Source organism: Cryptomeria japonica, chromosome 1 (assembly GCF_030272615.1).
Source record: "Cryptomeria japonica chromosome 1, Sugi_1.0, whole genome shotgun sequence".
NCBI lineage: Eukaryota > Viridiplantae > Streptophyta > Pinopsida > Cupressales > Cupressaceae > Cryptomeria > Cryptomeria japonica.
In genome coordinates this window covers 176,521,408-176,533,424 of record NC_081405.1, presented here as the reverse complement: position 1 = coordinate 176,533,424, position 12,017 = coordinate 176,521,408, and the positions used below count along the sequence as shown (strand labels likewise).

General features: G+C 33.2%; 1 protein-coding gene across 1 annotated transcript; it reads left to right on the top strand.

Annotated features, from left to right (window-relative positions):
* The first annotated feature begins 430 nt into the window (after positions 1-430).
* On the top strand, positions 431-2,804 carry LOC131060931 (3-dehydrosphinganine reductase TSC10A). The gene is made up of 4 exons (XM_057994378.2): positions 431-943; positions 1,143-1,406; positions 1,633-1,786; positions 2,102-2,804. Exons 1-4 carry the CDS (start codon positions 566-568, stop codon positions 2,434-2,436), a joined length of 1,131 nt encoding a protein of 376 aa, XP_057850361.2. The 5' UTR covers positions 431-565; the 3' UTR covers positions 2,437-2,804.
* The last annotated feature ends 9,213 nt before the right edge of the window (positions 2,805-12,017 follow it).

The following is a 12,017-nucleotide window of genomic DNA, read 5'->3' as shown; positions in this document are numbered from 1 at the left end:
AAGAGGTGTAAATGTATGAAGACTAATGACCTTAAGAGACATTATTTTAGTTAAAATAAAAAAGAGAAACATTATTTTAGTTAAAATAAAAAAGAGAAATTCTTAAGAAGATTTTGGATAGCCTCCATTTGGACTGCATGAGGCATCCAAATGCAGTTTAGCCAACTCCTTAACATGCTTTTAAAGACAATTCTGCCATAAAACCAAGCCAATTGAATATATTGTCAAAATCATGAAAAAGCAAAACAACATCAAGAAGAAGGGAGTTATAATTACATAAACTACTTTTGGTAACAAATTCAATTTGAAACCAATTTCCTGGTCCCAACATTAAATGCTCATACGCGTTGGCTGGTAGCCATATAAATAGGAAAAAGGTGTTTAAAATATCCAGAGATGTTTGAAGAACACTTCATGATGCAACATGTAAGTTGGCACATTAGCTACCCGTCTTGGGCAGAACACTTAAGGCATTGAACGGCTTTCAAGTCCTTATTGCTACTGGGTTGTTAGATTGACAACTTCCCCACTAGACAACCATCTTGGGATTTTTTTCGACCCATTAATGCCCAAAGGGACCATTGCTATAACTATCAGAAAACTCTCTCATACATTCTATTCAGTTCATTTGATTCCCTATACCATTGAAGTAGAAATGGCAGATATTCTGCAATTGATTGGGGCCCTGTCTATAGCAGTATCCATTACCTTCATCTGCTCTCTCTTGCTTCTATGGAAACCATACTCCCGTATTCCAAGTTTAAAAGACAAGCATGTTGTAATAACAGGAGGATCAAGTGGGATTGGGCTTGCAATTGCCAAGGAAGCTCTTGCCCAAGGTGCTTATGTAACAATGATAGCAAGAAATCTAGCCAAACTTGAGGCAGCTGCCCAAGAAATCCTTCATGAGCTTCAATGTGAAAAGAACAGGATCAACATCAAGGTATGTTGGGAATGGAATCCCTCTCAAAAGTTTTATTGTAATATTAATATTGTTCACAAACACTACAATTTTTTCAAAAATATTAGAAACTAATATGTTTTTAAATATAATGTTCCTATTGATTGTTGTTCCGATATTTATAATCCATGGCATGAACCATTCATTATGGTAGATTCATAAGCTTTTTGTTTATCTTCAGGCTGCAGATGTAAGAAATTATGAAGCCATTTCTGCAGCCATAAATGAATCCTTCCAATGGAGGCCTTTTGATGTGATTCTCTTGAATGCTGGAGTTGGTAGCGCTTCATATATGGATAAAGTTTCAATTGAAAGCATTGATACTATAGTTGGTACAAACCTTATTGGGACACTCTACACTTTGAGGGTGGCTCTGCCTTTGATGAAGGAGATCAGTTACAGGCATCCCTCTGCCCTTGTGTTAGTGGGTTCTCTTGCTTCTCTGGTAAACACAATAACTCACATATACACACCATGAATACTAAAAGTATGATACTAAGATGACTATGTAGGCTAGATTGGTTTGTGATTATTTTAGCTTAATTTTAGATTTAGCATTCAGAGTTAACCTAAAATTATGATATCAAGATGACTATGATTATTTAGTTAATGCTATTTTTGTTCTCATAATGACTAAATATTTGATGGGTATATTGTTTTCTACGGTGCAGTACCCTGCATATGGTGGTGGGGTTTACACGTGTACAAAGTATGCGCTCAGAGGGCTTGCAGAGAATCTGAGGCTTGAGCTCCTGCCTTACAAAATTGCAGTCAGTTTTGTATGTCCAGGATTTGTAGAAACCGCCATGCTAACTCAAATGGAAGGTGGGTATTATATCTTTTTGAGAGGATGTGTATATCTTTTTCTTCTTTATATTAAATTGCACTTGTTTTTATAACCTTACTTTACACAGTGCCTTATCATGAAGGGAAAAGTAAATGTTTCATGACGTTTGGTTTGAATAGCGTATTTTAAGTTTTGATTTGTTTACTTACTTCATCTGAAATCATATTAATAAGTAGATTCTATTAGAAAAATTAGTATGATTTCAGATAAACCACTTATTATAATCAATGACAACATGTTCCTAAACATTTTAAGTCCTCTGATCATACTTGTCAATGCTATTGTCTCTGTAGATAGTATCGTTGATCCAGTAATGGCAGAGGTTGCCAGAAAAGTCACATTTTATAGCAGGAGGAGAGCAGAAAATTCAAGGGATGTAGCGAAGGCTACTTTGAAAGCTGTCACACAAGGGCGTTCTTTTCTGGCAACTGGGTGGAAGGGTTCACTATTGTTCATCTTATCTACTGGGATTTTGCCTGCTGATTCTTTTGCAAAAGCTGTGCTTGGCATGATTGTACAAGTTCCAGCGAGGGTTTTTGGCTATTTAATTATTTGTTATGTTTATGCAGTAATATGGGTGAACCATAGAACCAAGACCATCATCATCAAAAATTCTGCAGACAAATAAAGTTGTCTAGGAGATCAATAACGATGACAATATACTGGCTGTTTACAAGCAAGTTTATATATATTCATATATATATATATGGAGGATGGAATAAAGTAACGAGGCATGACTTTGTGTGGGTAATTGTGTGGATCTTAAAAACTGTTTTTTCAATGGGCTTATACCAAAGCGCTCAACAAATGTCCAACCAGCAGATGGAAATTTTGTTTTCAGTGTATGTTAGTGCATGTTTGGCTGCGGTGGATTTAAAGTGCTGCTCTAAAGCTGCTTGTATGTCATCTGTGCTTGCATGTCTTCTCTGGATTAGTCTTTTGAATGTTGTATTCTGTAATCTTTATCAAGCTTAATATAATATACTGTTTAGTAAATGGTGTATGTCTATAATTTCTTATGGATAAAGCATGCAGATAAACTAGAAAAGTAGTTGGATTTATGTGTATCTAATTAAATTTAGAAAGTAAGTGTATGTAGATATGTATCACTTTCACTTAATTTATTATATGAAATAAAAATAAATAAATAAATTTAAGTGGTATTATTTATTTATTTTGGTGAAAATATTATATATCAAATTAAGAGTTAAAGCACACAATTAGATTTTATCATGCTTCATAGTTAAATTAGTAGTTGGGAATAAAATAAACATGCGACTTCAAAAAAGAAAAAGAATCATAAAATGGAAAAGCTCGTAGCCCCACAAAGAAATCATTGCAAAGTCATTAATTTAGTAGATTATAGAAAAAATATTACAATTATATTACAAGGGCAACACCAATATTTAAGAGTGGGGATATTGCCCATTAGAATTAAGCATCCTCTACCTAGAAAATTCATATCATTTTTAACAAGCTCCCAGACACTAAAAATGTCATTATGGCTACCCTTAATATCCTCTAAGCTTGACACAAATCTTGTTAGAGAAATTAGACGTGTTAATTGAGGGGATTTTCTTAGGTCAAGGGGGGACATCTGTATTGTTGAGAGGATATGAAAGAATGATGTTGATGCATAGTGTAGGAACATTATAGAACTAACATGTGAGTCTATGTTGCAAACTCAAAGCATCCAAATACTTAAACAATGATAAATCATAGATAAAATGGAAATAACCATAAAAGAGGTTCAAACCATAACACAAGATATATGTGGAGAAACCCCTACAAAAATAATTCCACATCCAAAGAAACCCAAAGCATATATTATTCATCAACAAGAGTTACACTGATACGAATTCTCCCTCTTAATTTTTGTAGCACTTCATTACTAGTACAACCTACAACACAACTTGCCCAACCTCCTAGACCAAGCTCTATTTATAGATGAATGACAAGGTCAAACCATGGTATGGTTTTAGAAATCATATGAAATTCCAAGGTAGCCATGATACCCAAATTCTAATGAGTCCCTTGATCTAATATTTCCCCAACTATTAAGATAACATATTTTGTACATGTCATAGTATCATAACATATAATATTTGACTACCCAAACTTGGACATCGAATTTCTCCTTATTCTTTCAAGAACTAGATTTTTCATTACAAGTGTTTAATACTTTCATAGGATAGTCAAGATTCCAATATAACCTTCCTATTGTATTCTCTTACAAATCATAAGAATATAGCATATGTTACCTCCATGAAGACTATTTTAGATGTTGTTTCATGTCTTTCAATAAATTGGCGCACATGTCCAAATGAGACAAAACCAAAGTGGGATGCCTACATCCTTGTGTGAGGATAAAATATACTAAAATGAAAAAATCACACCACTCTAAAATGGATAAACAACTTTCCCAAGTGGAGAGAAAATGCAAAATAGATTAAATAGCAATACATGAATATTAGAATTGCAAGGTTGAGACACCTTATCCCAAAATTTATCGCACTTATTAAACACTTTGCAAGAGCATAACAAGACAACAATAAAATAATATGATTAAATCAAGTTCTATAAGATAGAAGGCCCATGAATATAATGTCCCCAACCAATTTTTTAAATAAATAATTAAATCTAAAATACATCTAACAAATACAACATAAAATATGCTAAAATAATCACTATAAAAAAACATAATTAAATTTGGAACATACAATGCTCATTTTACATAAAATAGTCATGCAATTCACTAAAATTTGCATATATGAAATCTAAATTTAGCCAAATTCGTATGGTTATTTTATATTCTTTAGATTAATGTTCAATTAAATACTAAGAATAGTATAAAATTTGCAAAAATACATACAAATACTAAAATTTTAAAATATGCTTCTCTTACGAGTGGGTAAGTGCACAAAGATGTGCACTAAAAAGGTGACACTTTTTATCTTATCATAAAAACACATCATTGGCATGAAATGGTCATCCAAACCTTTAGGTTGGATGCCCAACACAAAATCAACCCAAAGGGTTGGTGTTTTTCAATGCAAACCACTTGGCAATTGTCATATATGATGCTAACCAAATTCAAAAATTTCACTTTTCACATTTGGTGAGCTCCAAATTTGGTGCTCACCAAATGTGAAAAGTAAACTTTTTGCATTTGGCGAGTGTCAAAATGTTCTACATTGTTAAATTGTTGATTTTGTGAATGGGCGAATGTTCTAGTTTGGACACAAGTCATACCCAACCCCCAAAGAAGAAAATATACATAAAATATAACATTTAAATACTTTAAGTTATATTTCATGTATATATTGGCCAGATGTTTGAGAGTGGTTTCAAATCTCTAGGAATTGTAATGTAGATTCTAGGTTTTAGAAGATCATATAATTTTCAGACTTAGTCAAATTTCAGCGATCAACATGCTCCTATTAGTTTTTTCTCACTCTCTTTATGTCTCCCAAACTCTATATCTATAGATATCTCTCTATCACTCTTTCTATGTCCCCTTTCTACCTCTCTCTACCTCACCTTCCCTCCTTACCCCCTGTAATGGTGAAAATTAGGGTTTCTACCACTAATTTTGCTTAGGGACCATTACATTAGGGAAATATAGGAATTGGATAGAGCTAAACCTAATAGATCTAGATTTTTATCTAATTCCAAGGGGTTTTTAGATGTACCCCTTCCTTCCCTTGAGTTGAAATGAATTGAAATGTGTTGGAATGAAGGTAAACATGCGGAAATAGTGAGCTAAAGTGATTTGATTGAGTCATGAACTTGGATTTGAGAAATATAAGAGTATTCGAACTTGCTCCTAGAAAGAGCTTCTGAAATGTTGGGATCGGGATGGTGGTTTCTCTAGTCCTCCACACTTTTCACACTCTAATGGGGGATCTCTTCATCTCTGTGAATAATGTCTATTATGAAGATCACAACTCAATACCTAATCTTGCACACACTAGAGAAGGGAAATAGGCTGGGAATAGGCTTTGCCTAAGTCAAACAATGGAAAGATCTACCTTAGATCTGCAATGACTAATAATGATGCTTTTCTTCTTGAATGTAATCACATGTGTTGTATGAAATGACTTGAACATGACAAAACCCTAATCACACAAACATGCTTGCATATGAATGTTCTAACTTTCTCCACAATGGTTGAATGAAGGAAATACAACCTTTAAGATATTTGGAAATTATTGATGAACACTTCATGGATTATTTGGGTCAAATGTAGTTGAATACTTATGATGCTTGGATAAAATTAGGTTGATCAAATATCTTTATATATGAGATCCTAGGTTAATTTACCAATTAGGTTGACCTCCAATGCTCACATAGAGCCACCAATTTCATTTCCTGTTGGGGTGATAGGTCACATCCTCCCCTAGAAAAATGGGCCCCATTGAGGGGGACCATGATGCTAGCACCATGGTCCTCCTCAATTAGGGACCTCAAATTAGCCTTGGAGAGAAGGACATAGTCCCGAAGGATCAATTGGTAGGTGTAAATGTCATAAAAATTGGAGTGAAGGCACAGAATGGACCTAGATAGGTGATGAGGGGGAGATGCACTAAAGTAGGGGCACAAACACGAGGTGTAAATTGGCCAAGTGACAATTTATGATGCTACCTTTAGCCCTCACTTTAATAGGAGCATGAGGCTATGAAAATACTCGCGGTAAAGTAGATGGAAGAGAGATGAATGAGAGGAGGAAAGAAGCACAATCACAAGGAGTATATGACATCACTAATTTTGAGGAACTAAGCCCTGAATATTAGGACCTTAACTCATTCAAATGCATGCAAGGGCACACAAAAACAAAAACAAAAACAAAAGGGAAAAAGACAGTACTGCTCTAAAGTTGTTTGTATGTCATTTGTGGTTGCTTGTCTTCATTGTATTAGTCTTCTGAATGTTGTATTATGTAATCTTTATCAATCTTAATATAATATACTATTTAGTAAATGGTTTCTCTATAAATTTTTATGGATAAAACATACAGATAAACTAGAAAAGTAGTTGGATTAGGTGTATCTAATTATAATAACAAAGTAACTGTATGTAGATATGTATCACTTTCATTTAATTTATTATATGAAATAAAAATAATAATTTTTTTTTCAGTGGTATTAATATTTATTTTGGTGAAAATATTATATATCAAATTAAGAGTTAAAGCACACAATTAGATTTTATCATGCTTCATAGTTAAATTAGTAGAGTTGGGAACAAAATAAACATGTGACTACAAAAAAGAAAAAGAACCACAAAATAGAAAAGATCTAGCCCCACAAAGAAATCATTGCAAAGCCACTAATTTAGTAGATTATAGAAAAAACATTACAATTATATTACAAGGGCAACACCAATATTTAAGAGTGGGGGATCTTACCCATTAGAATTAAGCATCCTCTACTTAGAAAATTCATACCATTTTTTACAAGCTCTCAAACACTAAAAATGTCATTATGGCTACCCTTAATATCCTCTAAGCTTGACACAAACCTTGGTAGAGAAATTACACATGCTAATTGAGGGGATTTTCTTAGGTCAAGGGGGGACATTTGTATTGTTGAGAGGATATGGAAGAAATATGTTGATGCATACTATAAGAACATGATGGAACTAACTTGTTAGTCTATGTTGCAACTTGAAAGCATCCAAATAAATAAACAATGATAAATAATAGATAAAATGGAAATAACCATAAAGGAGTGTCAAACCATAACACAAGATATAGGTGGAGAAACCCCTACAAAAATAATTCCACATCCAACGAAACCCAAAGCATATATTATTCATCAACAAGAGTTACACCAATACAAATTCTTCCTCTTAATTTTTGTAGCACTTGATTACTAGTAAAACCTACAACACAACTTGTCATACCTCCTAGACCAAGATCTATTTATAGATGAATGACAAGGTGAAACCATGGTATGGTTTTAGAAATCATATGAAATTCCAAGGTAGGCATGATACCCAAATTCTAATGAATTCTTTGATCTAATATTCCCCCAATTATTAAAATAACATATTTTGTACATGTCATGGTATCATAACATATAATATTTGACTACTCAAACATGGACTTCCAATTTGTCCTTATTCTTTCAAGCACTAGATTTTTCATTACAAGTGTTTAATACTTTCATAGGATAGTCAAGATTCCAATATAACCTTCCTATTGTATTCTCTTACAAATCATAAGAATATAACACATGTTACCTCCATGAAGACTATTTGAGATGTTGTTTCATGCCTTTCAATAAATTCGCGCACATGTCCAAATTAGACAAAACCAAAGTGGGATGCCTACATCCTTGTGTGAGGATAAATTATGCTAAAATGAAAAACTCACACCACTCTAAAATGGAACAACAACTTTCCTAAGTGGAGAGAAAATGAAAAATAGATTAAATAGCAATACATACAAAATATCAATACATGAATATTATAATTGCAAGGTTGAGACACCTTATCCAAAAATTTTCCCACTTATTGAACACCTTGCAAGAGCATAACAGGACAACAATAAAATCATATGATTAAATCAAGTTCTAGAAGATAAAAGGCCCATGACTATAATGTCCCTACCAATTTTTTTTAAAAATAATTCAATCTAAAATATATCTAACAAATACAACATAAAATATGCTAAAATAATCATTATAAAAAAATCATGATTAAATTGGGAACATACAATGCTCATTTTACATAAACTAGTCATGGAATTCACTAAAATTTGTATATATGAAATTTAAATTCAGCCAAATTCATGTGGTTATTTTATAATCTTTAGATTAACAGTTAAATAGTAAGAATAGTATAAAATTTGCAACAATACATACAAATACTAAAATTTTAAAATATGCTTGTCTTATGAGTGGGTAAGTGCACACAAATGTGGTACTAAAAAGGTGCCACTTTTTATCTTATCACAGAAACACATCATTGGCATGAAATGGTCATCCAAACCTTTAGGTTGGATTTCCAAGGAAAATCCAACTCAAAGGGTTGGTGTTTTCCAATGCAAACCACTTGGCAAGTGTCAAATATGAAGCTCGCCAAATTCAAAAATTTCACTTTTCGAATTTGGTGAGCACCAACACCAAATGTGAAAAGTGAACTTTATGCATTTGGTGAGTGTCAAAATGTTCTACATTGTTAAATTATTGATTTTGTGAAAGCGATGTCAAGTTTCAAGTATATAACACCCCATATAAGAGTTTTTTTCATCCTGTTTCGAGCATGCATAAACCTTTTTAAGACATACAATGCAAGGGCAAATGCCAAGGGTTGAATGTCTAGTTTTAGGAACATCTTGTATAAGATTTTCTTTTCTCTAGTTTCAAGAATGTGTAACCTCGTTTAAGATAGATACATGCTTGGTTTTGAGGGCATCCCATGTAAGAGTTTGTTTTCTCTAGTTTCAGTGATGTGCACCCCATCTAAGATATGTATATCGAATGTTGCATCTGGTTTTGGGTGTGAAAAATCTCGTATAAGAGTTTTTTTTCTCTGGTTCTAAGGTTGAACACCCCATTTAAGACATGCAAAGATATTGCACAATATAGTACAAAGAGGGAAATATGTATGCCCCTCGCTTAAGATATCAATATAGCCCTATGTTGATGTCTTAAGGAAGCTAGAAACAAGGATACCCACCTTCAACACCAATGAGATATCCTTTAGGCAACAATGTTCATAAATCCAAGCTAAAGAGGAAATACTCTTTCAAGCAAGGATAAGATAGTTGAAAAAGAGATATCTTGCAACAAGTGTAAAGAGGATCCTTGGAGGAGAAGAGATCTTTGCTCAAAATACATCTACCTCGAAGAGGAGTTTCTTGAACAAACATGACATATTCTACCAAAATAAAGGGAAGGAAAATAATAATGAATACCTTCCCCCTATTGTTAGGTGAAAGGGATTCTTGATGAAGGATGACATACTTTTGACCCAATGTGAGGGGTAATTTTATGATAGATATACATTTCCAAGTGTAAAAGAGGTTGTAGCCAAGGACATACACCTCTTGTATAAGAGAGAATCCTTGAGAAAACAACAACTTCACACAAGGAATGACATCAAAACATAATCAAACACCACTCAATAAAGGGAAAGTAGATCCTTAGAAAGGATAGAAGAGATAAATCATTGCCCTCAAGCATAGGGACAATGAGAAGAATTACACAACTTCCAAAGAGAGATTATTCATAACCGATGTACTGTTTCAAACAAAGAATAGGTCCTAATAAATGAACACACATGAACTCGCATGAAGGATAAATCTATTCAAGAAAGGACACCACGTTATGAAAAATACAACACAAAAGAAGAAGCAATCTTCAAAAAGGAGAGGAAAATGTCATCCTTTCCCCCCAAACAAGAGGACAAAGAAAGATTAGGATGGAGGATCACACATTACCTAAGGAGAGGTTATTCATAATAGATGCACTATTTCAAATAAAGAGTAGGTCCTAACCAAGGAACACAGATGTAGTCACATGCAACAAAGGACATCAAGTTATGAACAATGCAATCCATAAAGTAAATAATGAAACCCTAGAAAGAGGAAAGATAATATTATTTCCCCCCAAGCATAGAGACAAGAATAAATAGACTATTATGCTACTCACTAATTATATTTTCACTTGAAATTATACCACCATGAATGACAATGAGCTCCCAATAGGTATACCAACAATGTCACATAGTGAGGAGCAACATAAAAGGTACTTGAATGCTATTTGAAATGATTATGAGAAACATGTCATTCATTGTTAGACATTATTTTTATATTACCTAAATCAATATAATATTGTATTTTTGTTTTCAAAGCTTGATACTCATTAGTAGAATGGCCATGAATTTGATAATACTTACAAAAAGAAGAATTTTCAAGATGTTGTCTATGTTTCCTTCGTCTTTTAGACCAAAGAAGATAGATTAAATTGGCATGAAGAAGATCAGACAAAACATTATCTTGTTGTAATACCATATTGGGATGAGAAACTGTGGATTCACTGGACAATGGAGGGGATGCTATCAAAGGAAGATGTTAGAAACCTATATTTTCATGAGAAAAGTGTGATTTCTCATGACTTTCAAGACTTTGTTGCACACATCCTAAAATTTGTCCATTGTATCTATGTGTAGGATCAAGAGATTGTTTATGCTTAGGTGGAATTAGATTGAAATTTAAAGATGCCCAATCAATTTCTAGACATGTGCTAGGATAGAAATTTGAGTATCAAATTCAAGTATCTTAGATTTTTTACAAATAGAAGGTGTGAAATCTAAGGACCCGCAATCCTCCTCCAAGAGTTCTTCTTTAGGAACCTCTTTAGTAGGAGATGGTGTATTTTTTTGAATTGAAGAGAGGATTGTAGGAACTAACAAAGTATATTGTGCTTCAATTCGTATGTTTTCATTAGTTTCGAAAGAAAACACTTCATTATTATATGTGTAAGGAATTGTATGATAATAAGGAACAATTTTTGTTTTTTGTTGAGATTGAGAGACATATTGATCAAGGTGGACAACAACCTTAGGGTTCTCAAAAATATGAATGGTATTGATTTGATCTTTGTTAGGTTCTTCATTTTTGGGAGAAAGAGCACTGGAAATATTATAATGATGAGAAGTGGTATCATCCTCCTGCTCTAAAGTATCTTCATGAGTAAGACAATCTTTAGGAAAGGGACCATCATATATAATTAATTCTTCATCTCAAGGGGGGAAATCATAAAATAAGGTATGGTATCGCTAGGAAAAGTAGCTAAAATATCATCATCTTGCACCAAATAATCCTTATGTGGGAGGTACATTTTAGAATGATGAACATCATTTTCCAAAGTTCCATATTTAGGAGGGAGATCTTTGAAAGAAGTGTTCATATTCTCTTCTTGCACCAATGTGTGGGAATTTTGAGTTTGTTGGCATTTTGCATAGAGATTGCATTAATGATATGTTGTCATTGATGTCAATTGAACTAGTAATGGTATTTTATGTTATTGTTGATATTGTTGTTTTTGATATTGCCTAGTAACCGGTAAGAAAAGCTTTGTGGAAGATGTTGAAAACCGGTATGAAAATTTTGTAAGTTGAACCGGTGAACCGGTGTAAAGGGTTAAACTTTTCTATGCAATGTAACCGGTAAGCCCTATCAGTTGTTAAACCCTAACCGAT